This window comes from Doryrhamphus excisus, chromosome 3, assembly GCF_030265055.1.
Source record: "Doryrhamphus excisus isolate RoL2022-K1 chromosome 3, RoL_Dexc_1.0, whole genome shotgun sequence".
NCBI classification, from domain to species: domain Eukaryota; kingdom Metazoa; phylum Chordata; class Actinopteri; order Syngnathiformes; family Syngnathidae; genus Doryrhamphus; species Doryrhamphus excisus.
The window spans coordinates 12,664,152-12,678,657 of NC_080468.1; the positions used below are offsets into that span (position 1 = coordinate 12,664,152).

Consider the following 14,506-nt stretch of genomic DNA (forward strand, 5'->3'; position numbering starts at 1 on the left):
TAACTTTTTTTCTGCAACCTAATTTAAAAAAATTACAACTTTATTTTGTTTGGATACTTTCTCATAATATTATTAATTTTATATTTCAACTTTATGCTACTAAAATGACGTTATTTTTCCTGATAGGTTTAATATTTTAAAATTAAAATTGTGACTTTATTCTTGTAAAAATTATAGCTGTTTTTTTTTTCTATTTTTGCTGTTGTTTTTTTTATTTACAAGCTATTTCTACAAGTTTCTTCTTGTAATTATAACTTTATTCACACAATATTTTGACTTTATTCTTGCAACATTGTAACTTTTTTCGCAACCTAATTTCCCCCCCAAAATTTGTATTGTTGTTTTTGTTTATTTTTCATATTACGACTAATATTTCAACTTTATGCTCCTAAAATGACATTATTTTGTCCCCCATCATATTCTATTGTTGTTATTATTTGACTTTTTCTCTTTGGGCTTAATATTTTGGACTTTTTTTATTACTGCTGATTTTTCATTTTTTTAATAAAAATATGTATTTAAATATTAATATTATTATATATTATAATATATTACGATATTAACTGTATATTATATAATTGTAATAGCGAGCTAATTAACTCCAGACCGCAAATGGCCCCCGGGCCACACTTTGGACACCTCTGATCTGGCTTGTTGTTACAACTCCATCCAGTAGATCGCTTGTAACGACATAATCAGAGACACTTTAGGTGTTGCAAACCAAAAAAATAAACACCAAAACAGCATAACAGGTAAATGAACATCCAGCGACAAGCGACAATGATGTGTTCTATGTGAGTAAACAAGTAAACGCTAACATCAAACACTTTAACTGTTATTAACAAAGTGCCCGCAAGGTATGCTGGGCAGCATGTTTCCTAAAATGAGCAGCTGTGAGTATTACAAAATGAAACAAAGGAGTTCTCTTATTCAAAGATATAAAGTAGTCAGGCGACGTCGGCCATCTTGTTATTCACCTCGTTATTTAATTTCCTGTTTTTTTTTCTCCCACAGACGGTGGACATCCACAAGGAGAAGGTGGCACGGCGTGAGATTGGCATCCTCACCACCAATAAGAACACCTCTCGCACCCATAAGATCATTGCCCCGGGCAACATGGAGCGGCCCGTGCGCTACATTCGAAAACCCATCGATTACACCCTGCTGGATGATGTGGGGCACGGAGTAAAAGTAAGATCGATTTGTGGGATTTCGACAGTCGTAATAGTTCACCCCACCGCTAAAAATGTATTCTCATCATTTTCAGAAGGGGAATGTTTTGTATATTCTCTCTCTCTCTCCATGTGATCCATCTGCTCCAACCCCCCCATGCCGCTTCCTCTTTGACAACAGTGTGTGTGTTTGCGCCCGTGTGAATGTGTCCACACAATTATGTGCATTGATTGCTGCTGTCATTGATTTCCGCAGCATGTTTGGATCGGACTCTTCTTCCCTCTCGCCGTGTCGTCGTCTGCCAAGATAGCGGCTGCCTGCTAGTTTTCAAACATCCATGATTCAAAGTCAAGGGCCTTTTTTATTTTCTCATTCGGGAAGTTGCCTCCGTTATTTAAATGGGATTTATTCAGGATTGCTGCAAATGATGAATCTCAACAAGAATCATTGTTGGCCCAAAAATGCTATCACTATTTTTAAACCAGGGGTGTCCAAATAGCCTGGAGGCTATTCTTTTAATATTATTTAAGAAAACCAAAAAAAAAGGAAAAATCTGCAGTAATTTTACAATAATAAAGTCAAAATATTAAGACAACTAACCATAAAAAGTTGTAAATTTACAGAAATAACATTGTAATATTAAATATCGTCATTTTAGTATTTGAAATATTGAAGATTTTTTTTCCATAGTCATCATATTATGACGAAAACAAACAAAACAACAAATGAATTTGTAACTTAAAAAAAATTAAAGAATGACGTCAAAATATGATGGGAATAAAGTCATAATTACGAGAAGAAAGTTTAAAAAAAAAAAACAACCACAGCAGAAATGTAAAAAAAGCAGCTGTAATATAACAAGAATAAAGTCAAAATATTACGAGGAACACAGGAACAGGAAAAAAGTTTTAATTTTAGGAGGATAAACATGTAATATTATGAGAAAAATGCATAAATGCATAAAAAATGCATAAAGTCATAATTACGAGAAGAAAGTTTAAAAAAACAACCACAGCAGAAATGGAAAAAAACTGCTGTAATATAACAAGAATAAAGTCAAAATATTACGAGGAACACAGGAACAAGAAAAAAAGTTGTAATTTTAGCAGAATAAACTTGTAATATTATGAGAAAAATGCATGTTATCTTTGTACCATTCAGTTTAAATATTATAGAATTTTTTTTTATGTTAAATTTCTTTTTTTTACATTTTTGGAAAATTATGTTGGAGGTAAAAAATGTTATATTATGGAAATAATATATTATATATATATTATGGGAACAAAGTGGCAATATTACAAAAATAACATTTACAAAGAATATTTAAGAAGAAAGTTTTAAAAATAAATATTTTTAAAGAAATCTTTTGGAAAAAAAACGGTAAATTTGGGAAATAAGTAAAAAGTTTGTACTAATTGCTGCTTTTTCACCTATACACTGTTCCCTCGTTTATCACGGGGGACAGGTTCCCAAAATAGCCCGCATTAAGTCAAATCTAACTTCATATTTTTACTGGTAATGTTCCGTCATTCACAAAAACAAAGGAGCTGATACGTGAATTGACTTGAACTCGACATTCACATATTTTACCGACCTGTAGCTTTTTACTGGCGGTTGCCGGGGTGACGTCGACCGACCCGCAGCAACAAAACGTTACTTGTGCAGAACCTGCAGGTTGTCACAGCTTAGTTGGCAGAACACGACAGTCGGTTGTCAAGTGTCACCACGGGGTTCTTGGCACACAGAACGAGAGGGAGCAAGATGGAGGGATCTGTGAGAGGGGCAGCATTTCCCTGCCAAAAAGAGAAGATTTTTTTTTGTTGTTGTTTGCTCTTGAGTTCCTGAGACTTTTCTTCCATTTGTTTATCTGTCAGATCCAAAGGTCACTTTGCTATTGCCTGCTGCAAAACGTTTTATAATTTTGTTTTATAATTTCTGAACCAATGAGCATATCCCGTTCTTCTCTCTTTGTCCGCTTGCATTCAGTGGCTCAAAGCCAAGGTAAGAGATACTCACTGTATTAATCCATATGTTATTTTTCTATTCCCTTTCAAATATTTTTGCTGTTTTATATGACCCATAAAAGAAAATATTGTTATTTTCTATCAAGTGGTTACCCATAAGTATTATTGTTACCTGTTCTTTGCCCTTATAGCAAAATGGGAACAATGCTGCTGCAGGACGGGCAGGACAAGGGACAGGTACGCTGTCCAGGACCAACCCGCCAACACAGAAACCACCGAGCCCTCCAATGGCTGGACGCGGCACCCTGGGGTAGGAGTTGAACCTGTATGAAATAGCACAGTCACGCCTGAATGACGATTGTGTTACGATTCCTGTGGTTATTCTGCTGCTATGGATGACTGAATTACACTGGTACCTTGTTTATTTATTTATTTATTTTTAAACCAAAGCAATTTCTACCATAAGAAATCATGTAAATGGATCCCTTCCAGACACCCCCCCAAAAAAAATAAATACAGAAAATAATTACAGTTTCACATGCAGAAAACTGAAATAATTATTATGGGTGGCGGGCACGGTGATTAGCGGTGAGTTACACCTTCTTTATCAAGAATGGCCCTTGGAAACCGCTGCTACAAATGGTGAATAATCAAACAAACAATTTTTTATTTTAAACTCATATTGGTGGCTGCACGGCGGTCGAGTGGTTAGCACACAGGCCTCACAGATAGGAGACTCGAGTTCAATTCCACCCTCGGCCGAGTTTGCATGTTCTCCCCGTGCATGCATGGGTTTTCTCCGGGTACTCCGGTTTCCTCCCACATTCCAAAAACATGCTAGGTTAATTGGCGACTCCAAATTGTCCATAGGTATGAATGTGAGTGTGAATGGTTGTTTGTCTATATGTGCCCAGTGATTGGCTGGCCACCAGTCCAGGGTGTACCCCGCCTCTTGTCTGAAGACAGCTGGGATAGGCTCCAGCACCCCCCGCGACCCATGTGAGGATAAGCGACAAAGAAAATGGATGGGTGGAAAAATAGTAACAATTTAGTACAGTTACAGGTGGGCAAACTACGGCCTGGGGGCCACATCCGGCCCGCCAAGTGTTTGAATACGGCCTGCCCGTTCTTTCAAGTATTGAATTTAAACTTAACATACAACCTGGCAGGGCTGCACGGCGGTCGAGTGGTTAGCACCCAGACCTCACAGCTAGGAGACCAGGGTTCAATTCCACACTCGGCCATCTCTGTGTGGAGTTTGCATGTTCTCCTCGTGTATGTGTGGGCGTGTATGCGTGGGTTTTCTCCGGGTACTCCGGTTTCCTCCCACATTCCACATTCCTCCCACATTCCCACATTCATAGGTTAATTGGCGACTCCAAATTGTCCATAGGTATGAATGTGAGTGTGAATGGTTGTTTGTCTATATGTGCCCTGTGATTGGCTGGCGACCAGTCCAGCTGGGATAGGCTCCAGCACCCCGCGACCCTCGTGAGGATAAAAGGTAGAAAATGAATGAATGAATAAACTCATATTGGTACTTGTTTGTATATTTCTTAGCTACCTATTGAGTGCTATGTTCCTATGTACAGACGCAACACGCCCTACAAGACACTGGAGCCTGTGAAGCCTCCAGTGGTGCCCAACGACTACATGACAAGCCCGGCCCGACTGGGCAACCAACAGAGCCCTGCACGCACAGCCTCGCTCAATCAGAGGCCCAGGACACACAGGTAGCGTTGACGATGTGATTCGCTGGTAAGGCTCCAGCGATAATGTCATGTAACGATTCCACAGTGGTAGCAGTGGCGGAAGTGGTGGCAGGGAGAACAGTGGGAGCAGTGGCGTGGGTGTCCCCTTAGCGGTCCCCACACCTTCCCCTCCCAGTATAGGCCAAGGTGAGTCCTTACAGCAATGAGATCCACTTTTCTTGCTACTCCATTTAAAGCTCTTCCCTCTTTCACAGTGGTGACATCCTCCGCATCAGTGCCCCAAGGTCCTGGACTCGGTCCGATTCCCATGTCCCAGTTCGGCACCATTTCCCGACAGATCTCCCGTCACAACTCCTCCACCACTTCCTCGGCCTCCATGGTGTCGGCCACGGGCACATACCGCCGCGCTCCGTCTGTTTCTTCTCAGCAGCCTCACATCAATGGGGGTCCGGCCTTCCCACAGAGCTCAGGTAGCTTCAGGTTTCATCCATTTGTATTTAATATACAATATATATTAGATATATATATAATATACAGGACAATATAAAACAGGCAGGGAGGAGGTTTAAAGTAAAGTAAAAGTTAAGCTTATGTGGAAGTGAAAATTAAGGTTGTGTGAGTGACAACAATGCATCTATTTCTTTATTTTTCCATCAACTGTTGCCCGGCTTTAATTGTGCTATGTGAGTGCACTATTAGACTGAATCTAAAGATGTAATAATAATAATATATACAACACTATTTATCATTGTTATTATCAAACAAGTTCACAGGTTAGTGCCTGTGTGTAATTATAATGTAGAGGTGCATATGTTCGGCACGGTAGTCGAGTGGTTAGCGTGCAGATCTCACAGCTAGGAGACCAGGGTTCAATTCCACCCTCGGCCATCTTTTTAAAAAAAAAAATTCCATTTTCTCCGGGTATTCCGGTTTCCTGCCACATTCCAAAAACATGCTAGGTTAATTGGCGACTCCAAATTGTCCATAGGTATGAATGTGAGTGTGAATGGTTGTTTGTCTATATGTGCCCTGTGATTGGCTGGCCACCAGTACAGGGTGTACCCCGCCTCTCGCCCCAAGACAGCTGGGATAGGCTCCAGTACGACTCTCTTTGAGGATAAGCGGTAGAAAATGGATGGAGTGTAAAGGTGACTTTAGGGGTGTTATTTCCTTTCTAGAGGGCTCTAATAATGGTAAAAACTGTACTGTACTAAACAGGTTTTCTATGATCTAACTATGAAAATATTCCCTTATTAATACTGAATTGAGGCTGCACGGTGGTCGAGTGGTTAGCGCGCAGACCTCACAGCTAGAAGACCCGAGTTCAATTCTACCCTCGGCCATCTCTGTGTGGAGTTTGCATGTTCTCCCCGTGCATGCGTGGGTTTTCTCCGGGTACTCCGGTTTCCTCCCACATTCCAAAAACATGCTAGGTTAATTGGCGACTCCAAATTGTCCATAGGTATGAATGTGAGTGTGAATGGTTGTTTGTCTATATGTGCCCTGTGATTGGCTGGCCACCAGTCCAGGGTGTACCCCTGCCTCTCGCCCAAAGACAGCTGGGATAGGCTCCAGCACCACCCACGACCCTTGTGAGGAAAAAGCGGTATAAAATGAATGAATGAATGAATGAAGGTACATATGTGTTATTATTATATAAGCATAATAAGCATGTAAACAAACCCAAAGTCGCTTATGGAAAGTGGACCTGGCAACACTGATGTGTGTGTGAGTCCGTATTATGTTTTAGTTTGTCTGATTATGTCTACTTTATTGAGTAATACGAGTGTAGAGATGACTATAGGGGTGTTATTTCATGTCTAGAGGGCTCTAATAGTGTTAAAAACTTATTTCGAAGGCCATAAGAACCAAGAGGTTTTCGATGCTGTAAATACAGAAATATTCAATGTATAAATAAGGATTATTGCTTATTCTACGAATACGGTCGGGTCTGAAACTAATAAATTCGAAGAAGTTCAATTTAGGTGCGAATCGACATAGTCATGACATTATCCACCGCCTGTAGTTGTAGTGCCACGTCTTTCCAAATACAGAACCACTCCTCTTTTACACCTTACTCATAGTTTTGCAGTGCTTAATTCCCGCCGTCGTTGACATTAGCATACTAAAGCCTCGATTTCAACATGCTCAGCAGCGCCTCCTATATTTCGCTCACTCACAAGCTTTATATCTCTGTCCACTTCTTTGTGCTTCATCACTGCTTCACACCTCACCTCTCCTTCTCTCTGTCCATTCAATCAACATTCTTTCTGCCGCGGCCTTATGTCGCCTGGTCGCTTTCCGCTCTAGTGTCTGTGGCTCCTCCGCCTCCTCCGATGGTCCAGCTGACACCACAGATACCTCTCACCGGCTTTGTGGCCAGAATGCAAGAGAGCAGTAAGTACTCTTGGATGTCATGTTGGTACTGGTCATCATTTTATACTACACTAGTATACACGTACTTAGATGTACTATTCTCAATGACATCTATCTCATCGGCAGCGACCAAAGGGTGGCCTGGGGGTCATTTTCAGTCCGCAGCTTGTTTTTAATGGGTCGCGAGACAGTTTTATATTATAAAGATAAGCTACATTTTCAATAAAATTAACTTTGTTCTAATTACAACCAGGGCTGCGTGGCGGTTGAGTGGTTAGCGCGCAGACCTCACAGCTAGGAGACCAGGGTTCAATTCCAGCCTCGGGCATCTCTGTGTGGAGTTTGCATGTTCTCCCCGTGCATGCGTGGGTTTTCTCCCACATTCCAAAAACATGCTAGGTTAATTGACCACTCCAAATTGTCCATAGGTATGAATGTGAGTGTGAATGGTTGTTTGTCTATATGTGCCCTATGATTGGCTGGCGACCAATCCAGGGTGTACCCCGCCTCCGGCCCCAAGACAGCTGGGATAGGCTCCAGCTCCCCCCGCGACCCTCGTGAGGAAAAAGCGGTAGAAAATGAATGAATGAATAGAACCACTGAAGCCAAGGTGGCTGTGCCTTGTTTATTTTTTAAAAACATCTGATTGGATGTAATGATAAGAGGCCCCACCCCATCGCATCCCAACGACCGTCATTTGACACCACAAAAGAGCGAAACCATTCCTGTCTTACAAATAAGCTGGATCTTGCACCGAGTTCTCATACTCGAGCTGTCCTATCTAGTCTGACTCGTGTTTTTCCCACCCAAAACGTCTTCTAAGACAAACCCGAAACGTCAGTTGCGATCGATTCCATGCCCTGATCATGCCCGCAATGTGTCTCAGCATCCACACGCCGCTACACACTGACTCTGCTCTCTTTGTGGCTTTCACACACATACCTCTGGTTGCACCGTGTGCGGGGGGGGGCCTTCCTTGAGAGGTTGCCATGACGATGGACCTCTCTTGTCCTGTTCTGTCTCCGCTGATGGGAAAAAATGTGACCTGACACCGCTACCCCATTCAGCCATCGTAAGGACCAAACTGTCTGATTGAACATGACAGTAACCAAAACACTGAATGGACAACTTTAATACCATTATGGAGTGGCCCTCTAGTGGGCAGATAAATTACAGCATTTCACTTGAGTGGAAGTGGATCCTCTGAAGTGAATATAGATTCAGCAAATTTGTGAAGTATTGGTTCCAACAAAAATATATTTGAAAAAATCAAAACAAAACAAAAAAAATATATATTTTTTTACATTAAAAAAATAAAGCTCATTCAGCCTACCTTGGTAATAATAATTTAGAAAAAGGCGGGTAGAATCTACAGCATACCACTATTAATTAAAATGAAAAAAATAAATAAATAAATTAACAATTTTAATTAATTAAAATAACGACACATGTTTGTTTTTTGTGTTGAGATTTTGCATTTTGGTTGGCAGTCCTTGAATGCACCATGTGAGGCGCAAAAGTGAAACTAATAGATTTTTTTTTCCCATAAAAACATAAATCTCATTCAGCTTACCTTGGTAGTAATTTAGAAAAAGGCGGGTAAAATCTACAGCATACCACTATTAATTAAAATTAATATAAAAAAAACAATAAAATTAATTAAAATAACGACACAATTTTGTTTTTTTAAGTGTTGAGATTTTGCATTTTGGTTGGTGGTCCTTGAACACACCATGTGAAGCACAAAAGTGAAACTCATGGATTTTTTTCCCATAAAAAAAATAAATCTCATTCAGCTTACCTTGGTAATAATTTAGAAAAAGGCGGGTAAAATCTACAGCATACCACTATTAATCTAAATTAAAATAAAAAAAATAATTTTAATAATTTTAATAAAAAATTAAAATATTTTTTTCCCATAAAAAAAATCTCATTCTGCTTACCTTGCATACCAGTATTAATTAAAATAAAAATAAAAAAATAATTAAAATAATTTTAATTAAAAATTAAAATAATTTTAATTAAAAATTAAAATAACAACACAATTTTGTTTTTTTTAAGTGTTGAGATTTTGCATTTTGGTTGGTAGTCCTTCAATGCACCATGTGAGGCGCAAAAGTGAAACTCATAGATCATCTTAAATTATGATTCATTAGTGGGGGGTGCCTGTGCATTGTACACTTGAAATGTGTTCAATAAGTGTGTGAATTTAAACCTGGATTGTGTAGATATACGGGGGGGGGGGCTCTGCGGGGGTCTGGCGTAGGGTGTTCCATCTCAACCGCCCGGTCCTCCATGGGGCAGTGTGCCCGGGCCTCTTCTGTCCTGGCCGGGGCGGTCCTATGTCGGTGGTCGGGCCTGGGGTTACCTGGGGCGGGCCGGGTTCTGCTTCCTGGGGGTGTGTGGGAGGCGGGAGGCGGTGCCTCCGGCCGTGGACGGGCTCCCTTCCGGCCGGCAGGGGCGCCCCTGTGCCCACGGGTGTGTGGCCTTCGATGCCCTTCTGCCCTAGTAGGGTATGGTCTCCCGCTGGTCTCGGGGGTGCGGCTCTCCTCCGGCCTGCTGGCGCCCTGTTGCCGGTTGGGATTGCTCCTCCATGGCCTCTTGCTGGTCTCTTCGGGGAGTTGCTTCGGGGGCGGGTCTTGGGGAGTCGGCCCTGGCTTTGCCCACACCCACGGGGCCGGAGGATCTCTGGCGGTGGGGGCTTGACCTGGCTGCGCGGGGCGGGGTTTGCTGGGTGGTAGAAGGCAGTCTCTCTCCTTTTGTCATTCTCAGTGACAATTACACATTCACACACTCGCATTCACATACACAACACACCTCCATATGGGCACTCACAGCACATGGGTGCTTCTCTATACAATCTACTCTCTTATCCCTGATGTTTATATAGTATTGGTATGCTATTATTACAGTAATAATGATGTCAAGCAATGAGATTTTAATTACTGTAACTGTATGGTTGCAATTGTGTTTACTATCATGGGTCATGTCCTCATTGTTACTATTGCTATTGGTAAGTTGGACTGTTTCATTCCACTGATATCATCTCCAGTGTGACCCTTAGCCATCATTGACATTTAACTGTTCTGTTTGTCACTGTTGTTGTTTTGGGAATTCTTGTTGCTGCTGTTTTTGTCTCTCCCTCTACTGCCCCCCCCCCCCCCCCCCGACCCCACCTTTCTCTTCTCTCTTCTTCTTTTCTGTTCTTCTTCTTGCTCCGGTCCGGTCGTCCCAAATGGCATAACAAAGACATCAAATAACGGCAAATAAAATTTCATGGTACAGGGAAGTTGTAGCCAACACCTTTCCTGACACAGAGCAAATCTGTCTAGCATGTAAGGGCATTTAGATCAACAATACTATCTGCCCCAATGGCTGGACGGGACAAAAAAAAAAAAAAAAAAAAAAAAAAAAAAAAAAAAAAAAAAAAAAAAACCTGGATTGTGTCATGAGTGAACAACGGCAGTTGAAGAGACAAGAGTACTGTTCTGGAGCTGAATCTATGTTTTATTTTTGTTCACCTTTCCCGTACAATGTTTGTCCTCCTCAGTAACAGACAGCCCAGCTCCGCCGCCCCCGCCTCCACCAGAGGACATGGCCGTGTTTGAGGAGCCCTCGCCTCCTCCTCCGCCACCGCCTGTCGACTACGAAGAGGAGGAGGCTGCAGTGGTCCATTACAGTGACCCTTATGCTGATGGAGATCCCCACTGGGCCCCTAAGGCCTATTTAGAGAAAGGTACATGCAACTTTAAAAAGCTTCACTTCATTTTGGAGCTTGCATTTAATGTCACCGTTTTTTTACAGTTGTGGCCATCTATGACTACAGCAAGGACAAGGAGGATGAGCTGTCCTTCATGGAAGGAGCCATCATTTATATCATCAAGAAAAACGACGACGGCTGGTTTGAAGGCGTCTGCAACGGCGTCACGGGACTCTTCCCGGGAAACTACGTGGAGTCCATCATGCACTACGCTGATTAGGAAAAGGTAAAAACGGTGAAGGTGTACAGATGGATGCAGTTCTTATATCTCTCCTTTTTTCGGTCAAGTGCCATGGCGACATCCTTGGAATATTCCTTTTTTTTTTTTGAGGCGCACAAAAATGGGGGGTGTTGAAGCTTTGGAAGAAGGGGAGATCAAAGCATTTCATATTGCTGTCACGTGATCGACAGCAGGCTGAATATTTGTAAATGTTTAGTGTTGATACGTTAGTGCAACAGCCTGTCATTGAATTTGCAGCGTTTGCTCCACGCGACGCTGCATCTTATCAACTTTACTCGCAAACCGACCTGCTTCCAAAGCTCTTCTCTCTTCTGAAAAAAAAAAAAAAAACATTCTACCTTATCATGAGTGAAACAACATCAAGTGCATTAGCACACGGCTGAATGTCAAAGGAAAGAAGCGATCGCCTAAATCACACACTAAAAAGTTGTTATTCTCGATCGGGGGTGGGCAAACTGCGGCTTGCGGGCCCACCGGGCATTCTACAATACCCATACCAAAAAAAACCCAAAAACATGTATGTCAGCCGCAAGGCATGCTGGGTAGTTTATGGTACTCATATTTGTCACATTTTTGATTGTAAACTATGTTGACAAGAAATAAACATAGTTTATGTTCATACTAGGATTACCCAGCATGCCTTGCGGCCATTTGGAAATGACATTTTTAAGTTACGTGTTATGTTTAGCGCTTAGTTGTCGTACTTGATTCACGTGATGCCTTGAGTTTCACTGACTCAGGACTACTCGATGAAGAGTTAAGTTTCACTGAATCATGACTAATCGATGAAGAGTTAAGTTTCACTGACTCACGACTACTGGATAAAGAGTCAAGTTTCACTGACTCACGACTACTTGATAAAGGCTCGAGTTTCACTGACTCACGACTACTCGACCAATGCCTTGAGTTTCACTGACGCACGACTACTCGATGAGTTAAGTTTCACTGACTCACGAGTACTCGATGAAGAGTCAAGTTTCACTGACTCACGACTACTCGATGAAGAGTCAAGTTTTACTGACTCATGACTACTGAATGAAGAGTTATGTTTCACTGACTCACGACTACTCGATGAAGAGTCAAGTTTCACTGACTCACAACTACTCGACCAATGCCTTGAGTTTCACTGACTCAGGACTACTCGATGAAGACTTAAGCCTCACTGACCCACGACTACTCGATGAAGACTTAAGTTTCACTGACCCACGACTACTCGATGAAGAGTCAAATTCACTGACTCATGACTACTCGATGAAGAGTCAAGTTTCACTGACTCACGACTACTCGATGAAGAGTCAAGTTTCACTGATTCACGACTACTCGATGAAGAGTCAAGTTTGACTGACTCACCACTACTCGATGAAGAGTCAAGTTTCACTGATACACGACGACTCGATGAAGAGTCAAGTTTCACTGACACACGACTACTCGATGAAGAGTCACGTTTCACTGACTCACGACTACTCGATGAAGACTTAAGCTTCACTGACCCACGACTACTCGATGAAGACTTAAGCTTCACTGACCCACGACTACTCGATGAGTTAAGTTTCACTGACTCACGACTACTCGATGATGCGTGATGCGTCAACTTGCCGCAAATGTGTTGTGTTTTCATGTCGTTGCACCGTGAGCAAGTATGTCATTCTTTTTGATGACCACCTAGATGGTCCCCCCCCGCCAAATATTTTAAACCCAATGTGGCCCGCAAGTCAAAAAGTTTGCCCGCCCCCACGCTTCCACGGCTCCATGTTTTTGAAAGGAAATACAAGCATTATTTAACGTTAAATTTCAGCGCTTCTGAAAGAACATCGGTAGGAAAACGGTCGACTGAAAGGTATGTAGAATGCATTCCAAAAAAAACCACCCCTCCTCCTTCCGCTCTCTGACTTGTACATAAAGTGTAATGTGAGAACCTAGCAGTACTGTAAAGTGCATTCGTCGGTCCGTGTCCTTCCCCCCCAACCCCCCCGCCTCCCGTATGTGATTTCCCATCCGTTTCCAGTGGAGGTGGTGCCAATAGTAGATTATACAGTATGTTTATTTCCACTTGAATACTCATATTCTTCATCAACCACAGTGCCGTTCAAATTGTACCGGGGAATATTACCAGTATCATTGTCACCACAACTTATTAATGTGCGGTCCAGACACTGTAGCAGAGTTGAGTCTTGTCTTGAAGCGAATGAAAGAGTCGTGTGTGTGTATGTGTGTGTGTGTGTGTGTGTTCTTTGTGTTTGAACAACTGCACTGATTGGTCATTTCTCTGAAGACTAAATCCTGATTCTTTATACGTGATCGCTGCCTGCTAGTTGAGTGGTTTCTGTTGCGGTGCTTCCCATTGGTGCTTAACAACAGGACCCCAAACAACCTCAGATCAAAAACTGTCAGAACGCTCACTTCTTCATGATTGTCTCTACATTGCAGCGAATGTACGAAACGAAAACAATAACCGGATGTTTTCTAAACAAATCTGGAGGAACGAGGGGGCTGCAGTGTAGCTCTACTGATTGAGTATTTGGTAGAGGTGTGCGAGTCAAGCGTTCACTGAATGGGGAGTCACGGTAAATTCTTCACTTACTCACCCTTGAGTTTCACAGACTCAGGGGGTGCTGGACGAGCTCGGTCACCAAATTTGCGCATGTGTGAGTTTCTGTGACGGGGGACTCGAGTGAATTTTCAGTGAGTGATCCCCCTAAGAAATCGAATCAGTATAAGGGAGGGATACTCTGAACAGTGTTGGCCGATATTAGTGGATATCAGTGGCAATTTAGCAAGTTCAAGTTTCACTGACTCACACCTACTCGATGAAGAGTCAAGTTTCACTGACGCACGACTACTCGACCAATGCCTTGGGTTTCACTGACTCACGAATACTTGATGAAGAGTCAAGTTTCACTAATTCACCACTACTCGATGAAGACTTAAGCTTCACTGACCCACGACTACTCAATGAGTTAAGTTTCACTGACTCACAACTACTCGAGGAAGACTTAAGTTTCACTGACTCACAACTACTCGATGAAGACTTAAGTTTCACTGATTCACAACTACTCGATGAAGAGTCAAGTTTCACTGACTCACGACTATTCGATGAAGAGTCAAGTTTCACTGACTCACGACTACTCGATGAAGAGTCAAGTTTCACTGACTCACGACTACTCGATGAAGAGTCAAGTTTCACTGACTCACGACTACTCGATGTAGAGTCAAGTTTCACTGACTCACGACTACTCCGTGAAGAGTCAAGTTTCACTGACTCACGACTACTCCGTGAAGA

At 42.1% G+C, this 14,506-nt stretch overlaps 1 protein-coding gene across 3 annotated transcripts in view; it reads left to right on the plus strand.

The window, feature by feature from the left end:
• LOC131125205 (abl interactor 1-like) overlaps nt 1-13,464 on the plus strand; it is a 26,640-nt gene extending 13,176 nt beyond the window's left edge. Inside the window, exons 3-11 of one of the 3 annotated variants that reach the window (XM_058066506.1) lie at nt 1,015-1,191; nt 3,160-3,174; nt 3,329-3,447; nt 4,730-4,870; nt 4,935-5,035; nt 5,104-5,319; nt 7,160-7,246; nt 10,776-10,961; nt 11,030-13,464. In XM_058066506.1, coding sequence (XP_057922489.1) covers nt 1,015-1,191; nt 3,160-3,174; nt 3,329-3,447; nt 4,730-4,870; nt 4,935-5,035; nt 5,104-5,319; nt 7,160-7,246; nt 10,776-10,961; nt 11,030-11,205 — 1,218 coding nt within the window. In that variant the 3' untranslated portion in view covers nt 11,206-13,464. The remainder of the gene's footprint in view (nt 1-1,014; nt 1,192-3,159; nt 3,175-3,328; nt 3,448-4,729; nt 4,871-4,934; nt 5,036-5,103; nt 5,320-7,159; nt 7,247-10,775; nt 10,962-11,029) is intronic. The other 2 variants (XM_058066507.1, XM_058066508.1) reach the window with 2 other exon arrangements.
• The last annotated feature ends 1,042 nt before the right edge of the window (nt 13,465-14,506 follow it).